At 49.9% G+C, this 16,321-nt stretch overlaps 1 protein-coding gene across 1 annotated transcript in view; it reads right to left on the bottom strand.

Moving 5' to 3' along the window:
* Nucleotides 1-12,031, bottom strand: part of Tnfrsf8 (TNF receptor superfamily member 8) — a 46,760-nt gene extending 34,729 nt beyond the window's left edge. Inside the window, exon 1 of the mRNA XM_057785416.1 lies at nt 11,943-12,031. Coding sequence (XP_057641399.1) covers nt 11,943-12,005 — 63 coding nt within the window. The 5' untranslated portion in view covers nt 12,006-12,031. The remainder of the gene's footprint in view (nt 1-11,942) is intronic.
* Between the last annotated feature and the right edge of the window lie 4,290 nt (nt 12,032-16,321).

Genomic DNA, 16,321 nt, shown 5'->3' with positions numbered 1-16,321 from the left:
ATCTGCCTGCCTCTGCCTCTAGAGTGCTGGGATTAAAGGCAGGCACCACTACTGCCCAACTTGTTTTTTCTTTAAAGACAAAGTCTATATGTAGCACTGTCTTAGAATGTCATTTTTTAAAAATTATTATTATTTTTGTTTATTCTTCTCTCATACAATACATCCGGACTGCAGCGCCCTTTCCCTCCACTCCTCCCAGTCCTCCCTTCTCCCTCTCCCTAGATTAAAAACAGCTCTCCCAGGGGCATCAATCAAACAGGGCACAAGATGCAACAAGACCAGGCAACCTAGTAGGAGAAAAGGGATCCCAGTGGCAGGCAAAAGAATCAGAGACACCCCAACTCCCACTGTCAGGAGTCCCCCTCAAAACACCAAGCCAACAACCAGAGCATACATGCAGAGGGCCTAACACAGACCCATACAGGCTTTGTGATTTTCAATCTCTATAAGTGCCCATGAGCCCTGCTTAGTTGATTCTGGGGCATACTCAGCTCCTCTGGCTCCCACAATTCCTCCTCCTCCTCTTCCTTGGGGTTTCCCAATCACCAAGGGGAGAGACCCATTGGAGACCTCCAACCTGGGCTGTCTTACTGCCTAATGTTTGGCTTTGGGTCTATCCATCCGATCCCATAAGCCTCTCTGATGACGACCGGACTCGGCACCCATCTCTGAGTACAGCAGAAGATCTGTCTTAGAAGTTCTATGCAGACCCGACCGGCCTCGAACTCACAGAGGTCCACCCACCTCTGCCTCCTGAGCTCTGTGATTAAAGTGCTAGCATATGTACCCATTTCTAAATACAGCTACAACGAGACGAGTACCAGCTCATACAGACCGGAATCCAAGCTCCTTCCTTTCTTCCCCATCCCCTTTTCTTTTCTAGGTAGACTTTCATGTCAATCAGACTGGTCTCAAATTCACCATCCACCAAGGATAATTTCCTGGTCCTCCTGCCCCGACCTCCCAAGCTCTGGAATTTTAGGCATGTGCCACTACAGCCAGTTTTAAACTGGGACTGAAACCCAGGGTCCCAGGCATGCTGGGCAAGCACTCTACCAACTGAGCCACACCCCTAGCCTGATTCTCCATCTGATTTTTTTTGTCAAGCACCTGCACCGGTTGTCACTTAGCCGCAGCGTGTGAGGCTGCCATCTGTCCTTCACGCTTGCTGGCACTTAACGATGTATGCCAATTAACGGTGAGCGAGTGCCGGTTACCGAAGCCGCCTTTAAGCTGCAGTGGTAGTTCTGGTGGGGGTGTGGTGGTATGGCTTCTTTGCATTTCCCTCATGAGTAACACCAGCCTCACTTGTTCTTGGAAATAAACTCCTGCAGCTTTCTAGAGTTCTCCGAACCATCAGCCCTGCTGTGAGATGGGCTTAGTCACGGCTAACACTGGTTTTCAACTTGACAGCATCTAGAATTGCCCAGGAGACAAAAGCCTCTGGGCACACCTGCAAGGAACTTTCTAGATTAGGTTAATTTTGGCTTGGGAAGACACACCCTGAGTGTGACCAGCACCCCCCTGGGGTGGGGATGGGAGGCAGAGAAAGAAAGGTATTTCTGGAACTGCAGAGAGCAGCACCAGGGTCACTGTGGCTGGAAGGTGACTATGTGGGTGTTAGTTACATATTTTTTTTTTGACACATCTGAAACCATGTCGCTATACTCACTGAAATGTTAAATATAGCCTACCATGCAGCATACAGTTAGGGCTGGGTTGTAGCTCAGTGGTGGAGTGCTTGCCCCGCATGTGTGAAGCCTGGGTTCCGACTGCAGCATCTAGGAAGAGACTCGGAAGAGCAGCTAGCTGTGAGACATTCGCACAGCACAGTCGGGAGGCGCAGGGTGTCTCTGCTCCCATTTTGTCTGGGTTCCTTCAAGCAACCTTCCTTTCTCCTCGGGTCACTGGAGGCTCCCAGAAGCCTCCAGACAGCAACCGGGTAGCACCAGCTGCAGTTCCCTGGTGAGCAGCCGCTCCCTGAGTATACACAGAAACCTGAGGTAGACCGAGCTGAGCTGTCGGGACTCGGCCCTGTGGGGCCTGCAGAGTGTGGGAAAGTTCTCTGTCCTTGCCCTGGGTTTTCCCTCCTGGCCTGCCTCAGCATCTCACTGATAGCTAAAGAGTCTGAGAGAGTGTGGCGTGTGGCCCTGGGCCTGGAACATCTGAGAGCCTCCTGTCTTCATACCTCCCTGCTGTCCTTCCCTGGGTCTGTGGCGGTGTGTGTGTGTGCGCGCCGCATGTCACTCCTCCAAATCCAGCCTGCTTTCCACCAGCTCCTGCTCTACAAATAAGGAAACTACAGCCTAGAGAGGCACAGCTGTCTGCCCAAACTCACACAGCGACCAAGAGCCAACGGGAGATTCAAGTCTTGCCATGTCTCATTTTCTCCCTTCTCAGCCATAGTTCAGTGTACCAGACAGGGCAACGTATCACCCCGTGGTCCACATCAAATCATGATCGAAAGTCAAGGGACTTACTGCAATTTAGTCATTTTTAAATGTCGGTGTAGACACTGAAGGGTTGGGTCAGTTCAAGAGACCTTACTACTCAGCCCGGTGGTGGTGGCTCAAACCTTTAATCCCAGCACTCAGAGGGAGGCAGAAGCAGACAGATCTCTGAGTTTGAGGCTAGCCTGGTCTACGAGTGAGTTCCAGGACAACCAGGACTACACAGAGAAACCCTGTCTCAGAAAAAAAAAAAAAAAAAAAAAGCAATTACTACTCTATGATGAGGATCAGAGTTTAAATCCTAGAGCCGCATCAGTTGACTCACATAAATAATAATAAAAGTATCACTTCAGAGCCAAACATGCTGGCATGTACCTGTAATCCAGCTCTCTAGAGGCAGATGCTGTAGGATTAATGCCTCGGGGTCTCCTCAACTATGTATATCAAGTTTAAGGCCATTGTGGGCTACTAAGACCCTGACTCAAAAGGTTAAAAAAAAAATTCCATGCATATAGTTCCATCTAAGGAGACAGAGGCAAAAGGATCACAAATTCAAGTCCATCCTGGGTACTTGGTGGAGATAAGGTGAGATTTTATCTCAAAATAAAAGGATTTGGGGTCAGGGCAGAGGGTTGGGGATATAGTTCAGCGGTAGAGTGTCTGCCTAGAATGAGTGAGGCCCTGGGTTTAAGACCCAGCACCATAAAACAAACAAACAAACAAACCTCAGTATCTGAATTACAGGCTGCTCAGGAATGGGAGGATGGAGAGCGCCCTAACGGACATTATTTTAGTAACTGGTAGAATTATAATGCGTACTCTGTTTGGCTTTGCTTGTTGACACAGGATCATGCTATGTAGCCAAGGCTGGTTAGGAACAAAAGTTTCTCAAGCCTCAGCCTTCTGAATAGCGGGCATTTAGATGGACGTCACCATGCATGGTCACCATGGACGCAGTAAACCATGGAGCTGGAGTAACAAAGGTTTGGGATGTTGGGGGGCGGGGGTCTCTTTTCTAAAATTCTGAGTAAGTACACAATCTGCCAGCAGGGTGAGCTCTCTTCTTACTAACCAGGGAAGCAATGGGAGCCTGCTACTCAGAGCCCCAAGGAGGGAGCCCAAATGAGACTTAGGGAGAAAGGAGCTAGTTCTCTTGGTCACACAAAAGAATTGAACCACAGGCCCTCCCAGCCATTCCTAGAGATGTAAGGGGAAGCCAAGTAGAGGTCCATCTTAGCCCCAAAGCCCTGAATGCTCCCAGGCCACGGAACCAGCCTTCTCCTGCAAATCCTCAACGAATTCTTTTTTTTTTTTTTTTTTTTTTTTTGTGCCTGTCCTGGAATTAGCTCTTGTAGACCAGGCTGGCCTCGATCTCATAGAGATCCGCCTGCCTCTGCCTCCCGAGTGCTGGGATTAAAGGCATATGCCACCATTGCCCGGCTCTTTTTTTTTAATTTATTTATTTTTATTGCATGTATGTTAGTGTTCTGCTTGCATGTCTGTGTGAGGATGACAGATTACCCAGAACTGAAACTATAGACAATTGTGAACTGCCATGTGGGTGCTGGGAATTGAACCTGGATCCTTTGGAAGAGCAGCCAGTACTTTCAACCTCTGAGTCATCTCTCCAGCCCCCATCAAGTGATGCCTAGTCTCATCACTTTGGAAGAGCCAGGAATTCAGGGTTAAGTTATTACAGTCTTGTAATGGCCGATGAGATGGCTTGGGGGTAAATGTGATTCTTGCTGCTGAGTCTGACCACTTGATTTTGAACCCCAGAACACACATGGTGGAACCGACTCCTAACCTGTCCTCTGACCTTCATCAGGGGCCCTGGCAGGGAAGTGGCACTAATCTCAGTGTCTGTTTATGACAGTCCTACCCTCTGAACGGTGAGGACCGACCGAGATGGGCGCAGATAGCCGGTAAACTCCCAATGCCCTTTAATGGGACGGGGGACTAAGCATCTGGGAGGGAAGGGGGGATCAGAAAGGAAGAGTGGGTGGGGGAAGGCCAAGGACCAAGAGGTGGATGCTTTTAGGTGGGGTTCCCCATAGGTTCAAGACAAAGTGGCATGTCCACAGGATGCCGAGTTACGCGACAAGAGGCTGAGGCCCTATCTGGGCAGGCCTAGAATGAAAAGAGTACCCCAAAACCTCACCATCTCCGGGACTATTTTCAAGTTGGTTTGGTTTTCTCTAGCAGACCTGGTAATTTTCACTTTTAGAAAGTCCCACCTGGTATCAACCAACAGCGAGAGAAAGAGAACAGCTGGGCCATACCTGTGGGAACTAAGTCATGTCAAAACAAAATCCCCAAATGGGCCAGCGCAGGGCAGAAGTGAAGGGATGAGGGCCCCTCACCTCTGCCTCCATGTGATAATATCCTAGTACTGAAAGTAGTGAACAGCTATTCTGACGCTTGCGATGTCAGACCCACAGCCTTGCAAGTACCACCCCAGGCAGAATTAACTGGATGAGAACCTGCCTTTGCTTCCAAGTGGGAAATGGGGCTGGAGACATAGCTCAGCAGTCACCCTGACTTGCTGCTCCCGTGGAGGACCCCAGTTTGGCAACTTTCACCTTCGTGTAACTCCAACTCCAGGGGATCTGATGCCCTCTTCTGGCCTCTAGGGCACCTACATACATATACATAAGGGTTTCTAGTTTGTTATGTTTTTATTTTTTTCTTTTTATTTATTTATTATTATTGTTGTTGTTGTTGTTGTTTGTTTTATTTTTCGAGACAGGGTTTCTCTGTAGCTTTGGAGCCTGTCCTGGAACTAGCTCTTGTAGACCAGGCTGGCCTCGAACCCACAGAAATCCGCCTGCCTCTGCCTCCCGAGTCCTGAGATTAAAGGCGTGCGCCACCACTGCTTGGCCTCTATTTTTATTTTGATGGTCTCACTAGTTGCCCAGGAAGGTCTTGAACTTTTGATCCTCCTGCCTCAGCCTCCTGAGGAGCTGTAATTAAAAACTTGTACCACTGGATCTGGCTACCATAGGAAGCTTTTTTTTTTCTTTAAATAGATTAATCTTATTTTATGTGTACGTGTTTTGCCTGCATGTAGTATGTGCACCACATGTGTGCTTGGTGCCCATGGAGGTCAGAACATGACGTCAGATCCCCTGGTTATAAATGAGTTATGAACCACCATAACTGAACCCTGGATATTGGGATATTGGGAACTGAACCCTGGTCCTCTGCAAGATACCACTGAGTATCTCCCTGGCTGATACCAAGGGATCTTTGCAAGCACATGTCTGAGTTCCCATGCTACAGGGTGCTGGTACCAAACTGTTTCAACTTTCCAGACCCCATAACCAAGAGCCAAAGAAACCTCTTTTTTTTTTTTTTTTTTTTTTTTTGGTTGTGAGCCTAGCCTTTAACTGCTAAGCCATGTGTGAATGTGTGCATGTATATAAGAATGTATGTGAGTGAGTGTGCATGTGTGAATGTGTGTATGTATATGAGAGTTATGTGAGTGTGCACACACACACACAGTCACATGCACACCACAGCACACCTGTGGAGGTGAGAAGGACTCACAAGAGTCGGTTCTCTCCTTCCACTTCCCTTCTTCAAGCAGGGTCTTTCATTGTTTCTGCTACGTAGACCCCATCCCCACCTCCCACCGCATCTGGGATTACAGGCGCATGCTTCTGTGTTGGTTCTAGGGCACCAGACTTGTGCAGTGAACACTTTCAGCCACTGAACCATCTTGTCAGTCCCAAATAAAACCTCCCTGAAGCACTCGGCCTCATGTATCTATTACAACAAGCACAGCTCCTGGGCCACATCTCCCATCTGCAAAGTCAGCAATGGCAGGCCAAGTCCCCAGACACATAATCTCTTCTTCCACATCTTCTCGGAACTCTTGGCTGTAAGGACATGTGACATTAGACAGAGCCCACCCTCCCGATCCCCAGGCATCAGTGAAGTCCTTAGAAGGTCAAGGTGCTTGCTGCCAATGATGACGTCAAACCCCGGGACCCACACAGTGGGCGGGGAGAAGCGACTCCTACAAGTTATCCTCCACATGCGCACCTGGCATGTGTGTCCACACAGACATGCATGGATAAATGACTTCAGTCATAAAAAAAGAATTGGGAGAGGGGATTGGAGGAGAAGAGGGAGGGGGAACTGCAGTCGGGATGTAAAATAAGTGAATACATTTAATAAAAAACAAAAGAAAGCAAGTATTGGGATGGTGATACACGCCTGTGATCCCAGGACTTTGGAGGTGGGGGAAGGATTTGGAGTTCAAGGTCAGCTCAGGCTGCACAGTGAGTTACCAGGCAGCCTAGACTGTCAGCAGGGAGGAGGGGAAGGGGATGAAGCCAAAGAGGAACTTGGTAGGAAGTTGTCAAGTATTAGAAGACGTCCATGTAATTTTTAAGGAACCTGGTTAGGCCTCGATTGTTAGTATAAGTTTAGCTCATCTCCATGGGGACCAACTTGACTGCAAAGTCTTTAGAAGATGCAGGGGGGCGACTAAGCCCTGGAGAAGATGAGGATGGAGAAAGCCACTGGGAAGGACAAGGAGGCCCCTCCTGGAGCCTCTCTAACAGAAATGCAATTCTGAGACCCCCTTTCAGCCTCCCACCCTCCAGAGCCATTAAATAGTGTGTCTGTGTTACTCCCAGCCACCAACTATGTGACAGTTTATGACAGGCTGACGGAGTGCTGACTCAGCAGCTGAGAGCACAGGCTGCTCTTCCAGAGGCCCTGGGTTCAATTCTCAACATTTACACGCCTGTCTGTAGCTCCAGTTCCTGATGATCTGACACCCTCACACAAACACACATGCAGGCAAAATACCAACACGCATAAAATAAGTCATTAAAGGAGAAAGAGAGAGAGGAAAGAGAGCGGGGAGAGAGAGAGGCTAGCCCTAGGCGGGCAAGAACCAACAGGATGAAAGGTGCCCCAAATATGGAGTCTTAGGACACCTTAATAAGTAACACAATTCCAATGAGAAGTTAATGCCCCTTAGCGCTGACCCAGAATGCACCAGGAATTCTGTAGTCACTCTGGTACTAAAGATCTAGATCAGAAACTGAACTCCCTTGAAGCGTCCACACTGGAATACCCTCTTGACACCTGGACTTGGGCAAACACAGACCATATGTGTTCCTCCCAAACACCTGCAATGTCTCATCAGGCTTCTCCCATCATCCAGGCAGTTGCCCCACCCCCAGATACAGCTGGAATCCCCCACAACCCCACCTCTGCTTGTCTCTCTCCCGACAGCTACAATTTCTGAATTTCTGGCTCCTGTTCTCAAGGAAGATTTAGCATCTGGTTGCGCTGCCCAGAAATAGTGGGGTCACAACCCGCGGACGTCTGTACCATTGGACTCCTCCCCTGCCACCTCCGCTAGCGGTGCTCCTTCCTTGCCCACTCTGGGTGGCCCACACTCTCCACCTTCTTCCCATCCCCACTCTCTAGGCCAAGCTCTTCTGCTAATCTCTCTTGGACAAATCCCTCCTTTTTGGTTTGGGGTGTGTGTGTGTGTGTGTGCGCGCATATCTATATGCGTCTACATGTGTGTACACATCTGTGGGCATCTGTGTGTGTGCATGTGTGTGTAGCTGGTGTGTCCTCTAAAAGGCTGCCTTGTCTGCAGGTCCAACCAGGCACTCTTCGTAGCTTGGAAAACAATAGACTGTGATCTTAGATAGGCCACCCCCAAGGTCAGGACACAGTTCAGCAGAATCAACAGGCCCAAACTGGGATAAGCTGCTTACGCAAGGACCCCAGCCTCAAGGGCTCACGGCCAACTTCTGTCCTGAGATGCAGCAGATGCTGGTGTGTGCAGACCTAGAAATGAATCACATTTACTCATGAAGCCCTCGGGTCAGATATGAGTGATAGCCGCAGAAACTTCCAGTAAGGGCTGCCTTAGTCCCAGCAGAGCTGCTCTCAAGCTGAGTAATGTAGCTGCCCTGCCTTGCCCTCCAAGCTCTTGCTGCAGCGTCCATCTTCTCGGAGGAAGGCAGACTTTAACTAAGAGAAGCCATAGTCTCCTTCGGCCCACCCCTTCCTGTGTGGTTTCTCGAGCATCCTATGGAATTCCGCCTCCAGGCAGGATCTGGCTGGTTCTGGAAGTCACGGGTCCAGCACAGGAATTCAAGAAAGCTCTCAAGGCCTTGGTCGCTTACCAGGGTCACCTTTACACCCACTAGGTCTGCGGCACCAGTGGGAACGCAGTACTGGCTGTGTATTCTTGCTCATGTGAATTCCCCTATGGGAACCTCGACGAGCCAGGGCTGGAGGAGGGAAATCAGACTGGAGCTGGGGGCAGGATGTATCTGGGAAGACGTGGGGGGAATTCTAAACCCATGGAATTCACCAGAAGCCAGGGAGCCAGACCATCCCCAGAAGCCTGGAGGGAAGGATGCATCCTGGGGGAACTCTGTCTCTCAGGGCTTGCACCACACAAGTCTCCGAGAACATCACAAAACAGGCCCATCCCTTTCTCAGAAAGCATGCTGTCACAAAGTGACGAGAGTTAAGAAAAAGCAGAAGGAGTTGGGAAAAGGATTTGAAATTCCAGACCAAAAAAAATTTTTTTAAAGATAGGAACTTTCTATGAAGCCCAAAATACCTTGGAACTTTTTTTTTAAAAAAATTATATTCTATTTATTTTGTGTGCATGGGTGTGTGTGTGAGCATTCTCACACGTGAGCCACCATGTACATGTGATGATCGGAGAACAATGCCCAAGAGTTAGTGAGGCTCGGTCTCAGATTGTCAGGCTTGGTGGCAAGTGCCTTTACCTGCTGAGCCATCTTGCCAGCTCTGCCTTGAGACTTCACATCCTTCTTGCCTCCGTCTCCCAAGTGCTTTGGGATTCTAGGTGTGTGGTACCCAGCTTTTTTTAAAAAGTATTTTTTAAGGGTGAGGGTGTTGTTTAGCTGGTTGGTTTTTGGGTTTTGATACAGGGTCTCTCCACATAGCCCTGGCTAATGTAGACCAAATAGACCTTGAATTTACAGGGATCTATCTCCTTCTGCCTCCCAAGTGCTGGAATTAAAGTCGTGCACCAACAAGCCCAGCTTTAAATAGTTTTTTGTTTGTTTGTTTTGTTTGCTTGTTGTTGTTTTTTTAAAATAAGATTTCAAACCTCAACTGGACGGGAAAAATGACTGAAGTGTTGAAGGAACAGAATAGAGAACCTTGCCGGGCAGGCAGCTCCTCCCCCACAGGTACCCCAAGTCTTGTCATGAAAAGGCCCACAGACTTGAGGTTCAGCCTACAGTCACTGGGAAATGCAAATTAACATAGGAAGGATACAGCCCCATTCACGACCACAAAACAGACACTGATAAGATCGCACGTCGGTTAGGATGTGGGAAATTGCTACTGTCTTACACTGTTGTGGGAAAAGACATTGCCTGGCACCCTGGATGGCATGTCATTTCATTCCAGTGCACGCCTGCCCTGTCAACCACCGCTATTCTCCTCTGGGAAGAACCACCCTTACTCCCCAGACAGCAAGTACACAAGAGACAATGATGGGACCACTCGGTGGTCCACGCCTTTACGCCCAGCATTTTCGGTGCTGTGTTCCTTTACTCCCAGCATGTGAGAGGCAGAGGCTGGCAGATGTATTGATTCAAGACCAGCCTGGTCGGCACATCAAGTTCCAGGCCAACCGGGACCACATACTGAAACCCTGTCTCATCAAAACCAAACCAAACAGAAAAGCAGCGGTGGGAACCTCGTTGTTCATTCACCAGGGACGTGAATGAGCATGGTCCGCCCTCCAAGACCTGCTGCAGACACTGTAAGAGGCAAACAGAGAATCGTGACTGGGTGTGCTGCATGCCTGGAATGCAGCCAGTGCTCTGGAGGTACCAGCAGGAAGATTAGGGATGTGCGGACATCCTTGACTACATGGGAGTTCAAGACCAACCTGGGTTACACAGACCCTCTCTCAAGACAAGAACAAAGGCCAAAGCACTCCCAAAACCCTGGGCTCAATCTCACACATTGCATGCATCAAACATGGGATCTAAGCCACCAGACAACCAGGACGTAGAGGGAGGAGGACCAGTGCAAAATCATCTCTGGCTATACAGCAAATTGGAGGCCAGCCTGAGCTACATGAGGTCTTATAATAAAAAAGAAAGAAAGAAAGAAAGAAAGAAAGAAAGAAAGAAAGAGGGAGGGAGGGAGGGAGGGAGGGAGGGAGGGAGGGAGGGAGGGAGGGAGGGAGGGAGGGGGAAAGAAAGAAACCCTATATATATTTTGATAAAAAGTGATCCAAATACAGATATACATTTGCAAAAGCCTGTAAATGAAACTGCAAAGCAAGAACACAGTTACAGCTTGGAAGGAACATTTATAGTTCATGTTTGGGATATTTTCACATAGTCCAGATGGCATTAAGTTCGCTGTTTATTTTAATTTTAAAAGTGTTTTCCCAGGCCTGTGAGATGGTGAGTTCTAGTCGCGGAACCCGCATGGTCGAAGGCGCGAACCAGCTCTCAAAAGCTGTCCGCTGACTTACCCATATACATGAGAGTGTGTTCCCGCCAAAACAGTTTCCACTTCGTAAATTAACGCAGATACGCTTCACAAGCTGGCCAAACCCCTCCGCTTTCACACCCTTCTCTTCATCACCCAGGGTCCTATTATTCCAAACTCTTACCTTCCCCAGATGAGGGCTTCGGGCTTGCAGGGAAGACACGGAGGATCCTCTGCTCACCGCCGCCCTCTCCAGGGCAGGTGTCACACGGCCACCAGCCCACCCTCTCTCCAGCCCCAGCCTCCATAGCAGAGATACCTCATGCCCACACCAGTCTGCGGCTGTCCCTTGCCTCCCCTGCCCCGGCTTCCAATCAACCAAGGGTATTTTTTCCCATGCGGACCCTGGGTTCCACGAAGTAGGTTATTATATCTAGCCTGCGTCCTTCCCACATCCGAATGCCTAGTGTGGTGTTGGCTTCTAGGAGGTGTCCAGTTTTCCTAACTCGTTGCCCAGTCTCATTTCCCGGGCTTCCAACAAGGGAACCAGAGACACCACGGACTTTCCTCAGGGAGAAGCGTCCACCATGTGCTCCGGGACACCCAGCCCACACCACTGGCCGGCCAGATTCTCACCTCTGCTGCTCATCCACTCCCTCCTCTCTTTCCTGAGACCTTCCAGCTTACAGAGAAGAACCAACAGCCCGATATCATCCTCCGGATAAAATGGCCCCGCACAGGTTTCTTTTCATCTATTCGGGACCCCCCACTGGGCCGACAGTGTGTGTGGGGGGGACACACAGCTTTCTCTTGCCCCGGATTCAACTGGTGAATGAATGAACTACTCCCAGCGTCTACTGCCCGTGGGTGTGAAGAGGAGGCGCTCCACTTTTCACCCACCTGTGGATACAGTTGCCTCCTGCGCCCCCTCACTCCTGTTCCGGTCGGGAATGAGGTGACAAGTGACCCTGCCCTCCCCTCCTCCAGCCACTGCCTACGCTACTGTCATCTCCTTACCTTTGGGAAGGCTCGAAGCATCCCCAGGAACAGCAATCCCACTGCCGCCCGGAACGCGCTCATTCTGGTTCCCTGAGTTTATAGCTCCGGCGCCTGGCCACCGGCAGACACCCTGCCTCTCGCGACGAAATCACTTCTAATGTAGCTGCGCCTTCCTCGTGTTCAGCCCTAATTCTCCCCCCCCCCCCAACCTGGTGATGCAGCGATCTGTTTCCCTGTGAAGCCTAAGAGAGAAGGGGCCACCGCATGCTGAGATGACTCAGGACTAGCCACCGCGCACACAATCAGGGGGGCTCCCCTGAGGCACGCGCCCTGCAGTTTGAATGGCCCGCCCCGGATTTGAGGAGGAACCGGGAAGGCAGCTCAGCTCTAAAGGTGCAGGGCACAGGAGTTTGAGAGGTACCCGGAGTCCTGAGGTCCCTAGCTCCATCCTTAGCCCAAGGGAGGGTGAGACAGGACCGGTTTCCAGCTCTTGTCACTACACTAAGAGAAACGTGGCTTTCTCCAAGGTCACCGGGATTCTTAGGAAGAGACAGAGTCAGAATATTTCAGAAAAAGTGAGCGATTCTTCATCGTGAAGATTTGCTGTGGAATAAATGAGTGCGTGGATGGATAGGGAACAAATGGATGGAAGAGTGGACGGGGAATGGGAGGGTGAGGGAATATATGGATGGACAGATGGACAGAGGATAGATGAGTGGGTGAGGGCATGGATGGGAGGGTGGAAGAATTGACGGAGAACAAATGGATGGTGAGATGGATGGGGGATTGATGGATGAGAGGGTCACAGAAGGAAGGGACGGATGAAGGGATGGGATGGATGGATGAGTGAGTGGGTGGATGAAGGGATGGGGTGGATGGATGAAGGGATGAGTGAGTGCGAGGGTGGAGGGATGTGTGAAGAGATCAGGAAGTGATTACATGGATGGATGAGAGGGTATGTGATAGGAGAACTGATGAGAAGAGGGGATGATGGATGCCTGGGATAATGGGGAAATGGATGAACAAAGTGATAGACAGATAGGTGGTTTGATGCCTGGATGCCTGGATGGAGCATGGGTAGGCAGGTGGGGGGAATGACCAGGGAAAGAACTAGGTGAAAACCAGGACATCTGTGTATCAATCCATGCTGTCCCTGCCCCCAGATACCTTTTTTGCTTGAAGGAGATACCTAGCACCCTTGCCCGAAACCTTATGCTATCCCCTTTGTGAGGGACTGCTGCTCCCACCTGGGGCTCCCCGTTCCCACCTGGGGCTCCCCCAGGGGAATCTTTTCCTTCAGTTAATACCATCAGCACATGGTCACTGTCTGCGCACTGACTAGCAGGTGCAGCCTGCTTTTGTCTGTTTCCTGTTTGTTTTATTTTCAAACACAGAAAGCAACACAGAGAAACAGGCAAGCTTGTCTGTGTGTTCTAACGATGGGACCCAAGAACCTTTTGGCTTCCACGCTTTGGCCTGGTCTTCAGTGCATCTCATTTGATAGAGGACCAGGGTGCCAGCTGCCACTTCCTACGAGAACCTTCCAAAGTCCCTGCAAACTTCCTATTCCACACTCAGGCCTTTCTGAGGTCCACATCCTACCTGGAAAAATCATCCATTCTTCCTGTGAGTCTTCCATAGGGCCGCTCCAAACCCTTCCCTTGCCTGATGATAGAAGTGCCCCGCCTGGGTCTAATAATCACAGGGTCAGGGAGATGCAGCGGTAGCTGGGGCCCCAGCCCCCATTTCCCAGGATGCCACTGGTGTTTGCAATGAGCTGGTGCTTGTTAGACACTCAAGGTAAAGAAAAGTAGCATCCAAATAGCTTGCACCAGGTGAGAACCAAATAAATAAAAGTCACACCTTGTGAAAGTCCAACCTTCCTAATAACCAAAGGCAGGCAAATGAAAGCAGTCTTCATTAGTCTCTTGGGTCCATTACGTCATCAGTGGGTTTTATTAATTCATGATAACAGCTAGGGGAAAACAGAGCTTCATTCCTCTGTGCTAATCAGTGGTACAGCTTCTCTCCGCACCACGACGGTTCTTAGGAAAAGCAAAAAACAAAATTTTTCAGAAGTTTACAACTTATGGCTCTATGACTTCACCAGCAAAACAATGAAAATCAGTAGTGCAACTCGGAAATGCAAAAAGAAAACGGTAAACTCGCCACTGTCTCATTAAGTGGTACTTATAAACGTGGGGACCCCGCTGACTCACAGTGGGTAATGAGTATGGAGACTGAGGGCCCCCAGTTTAAGGGACCTTACACAACCAAGTAAGATGATGATACTAAGGATGAGGTTGGTCCCTCTCCTGTCCTCCCCACACAGACAACTTCTGCTACATACAAGTCCCTAGGCTTTGTTCAGCATGGACCCTAACAGAGATGCACTGTGACTGGGGAAGGGCCTCACCCCTGGAGACTCTTATTCAAAAAAAAAACAAAAACAAAAACAAAAAAACTGAGTATTTTAGTGTGAGCACATGTGCATGTGACACATTGACACACTTCTATGTAAGTCTGGATGTACAGGTACCTCTGGACTGTTTCTGCTGGAGTACTGGACACTTGAGGCTAGCTGGCCCGAGACATCCCATCTTGCAGAAGCACTGAGATCATGAATGTCCGCCACCTCATCTGGCTTTTGGCACGGTTCAGAGGTTTGAATCAGGTGGTCAGGGTTAGGTCTCAGACAGTTCATGTGTGAGAGCTTGATCTGGACCACACAAGGATTTCTGGCCGTCAGACAAGAGCCAGCATTCCTCAGGGACCTTGTGAAATACTCCCAAAGAGAGTTGTTTCCTTGTCTCTGGCAGAAGGGACCTGGGCTCCATGGATGTATACCTGTGGTTGCATAACAAAGACCCACGCAGGACTCCAGGCTCACATGTACGTGTTATATATTTTAAAGTCCACACCAGCCTCCTGGTCCTTCCCATCCCCCAGCTACTGTCCTCCCCATGATCCATGTGATTTGTCCACACTCACATCCACCCCCACTCCATCCCTCTCTCTCTCACTTCTCTGGCAGACAGATAGCCCTGGCCATGTCTCTTTCTCTCTGCTCTAGATTCTTCCAGATGCCTCTGGATATTTTCTCTCTCCGATTCACAATAAAAGTCTTTCCCTTAACTATACCATGGAGCAGCCGTTTCCATGGTTTCTTTACTGTCCCTCTCCCCTTGCTTTCATGCAAGGACTTTTACCCAATAAGCCAGCTCCTCAGCTCTGTATTCTTGATTGAACGGTACAAACTGGGGCTCATTTTGCCTGCTTACTCTATGCTAAGAGTTTGGAGGCATCAGAAACTTAAATCCCCTCAGAAATCTCATTCCTTCTCGATCCTTACCCCTGCTCCCGCAACATTTGACCAGGCAGCTCCCCATTTGTAGCTCACCCTGCACAGTTGCCCCACTTTCCGGTCAAACGGTCATCACTGCTGTTTTGTGTTTCAACTCTAGAGCTGATCCAACCATGTCATAACATGATGTCTGTGCTGACTGGTTTTGTGTCAACTCGACACAAGCTAGAGTCATCTGAGAGGAAGGCGCCTCAGTTGAGAAAATGCCTCCCTGAGATCCTGCTGTAAGGCATTTTCTCAGTTTGTGATCAATGGGGTAGGGCCCAGCCCCTTATGGGTTCTGCCACCCCTGGGCTGCTGGTCCTGGGTTCTACAAGAAAGCAGGCTGAGCAAGCCCGGGAAGCGAACTAGTAAGCAGCTCCCCTTCACAGCTTCTGCATCAGTTCCAGGTGCCAGCCCTGCTTGAGTTCCAGTCCTGCCTTCTTCAAACGATGGAGCCCAATGACGGAAGTGTAAGACAAACAAGCCCTTTCCTCCCAGCTTGCTTCTTCAGTCCTGGTGTTTCATCGCAGCCATAGAACCCCTAACTAATGTTCCTCTACCCTAGGACACTGAGGGGTCTTAGAGAAACAGAGTGCTCAGGAGCACGGAGAACAGAACAGTTTGGCATGCAGCTGCGCAGCGACTTAGCTGGAAAGAAAGCTACATCCCGCAGTCAAGGAGTTAGCGGGTTAGCTCTTAAGCAGAGGGTGAGGGGCTAGTATCCTAGGGAGGTGGCTGCTCCTGAGACTCGGAACAGAGGCCCTGGTGCCATCAGCAGGTACAGGTACCAGGCAGTTCATGAACCCCTAAGCAGGCGTGAAAGTGCTTTGAAGATCAGGAGGGGAAGTCCCTAGGTTAAGAGCAACAGCCCCTATGTGACAGCAGGGGCCTAGGCCTGCGGTGGAGGCCAAGTCCCCACGCCTGCCCGAGGCTGGAATCTGGCAGTATGAACCAACTAGCCCTGTAGCCTTGTCTTAGCCAGGTCCCCAGAGCAAGCAGGGGGCAATGCACACAGCCTTCAAAGGGAACAGGAGTCGAGTTAGCTAAAGGA

This window comes from Chionomys nivalis, chromosome 11 (genome assembly GCF_950005125.1).
Source record: "Chionomys nivalis chromosome 11, mChiNiv1.1, whole genome shotgun sequence".
Taxonomy (NCBI): Eukaryota; Metazoa; Chordata; class Mammalia; order Rodentia; family Cricetidae; genus Chionomys; species Chionomys nivalis.
This window is presented reverse-complemented; position numbering and strand designations above follow the sequence as displayed.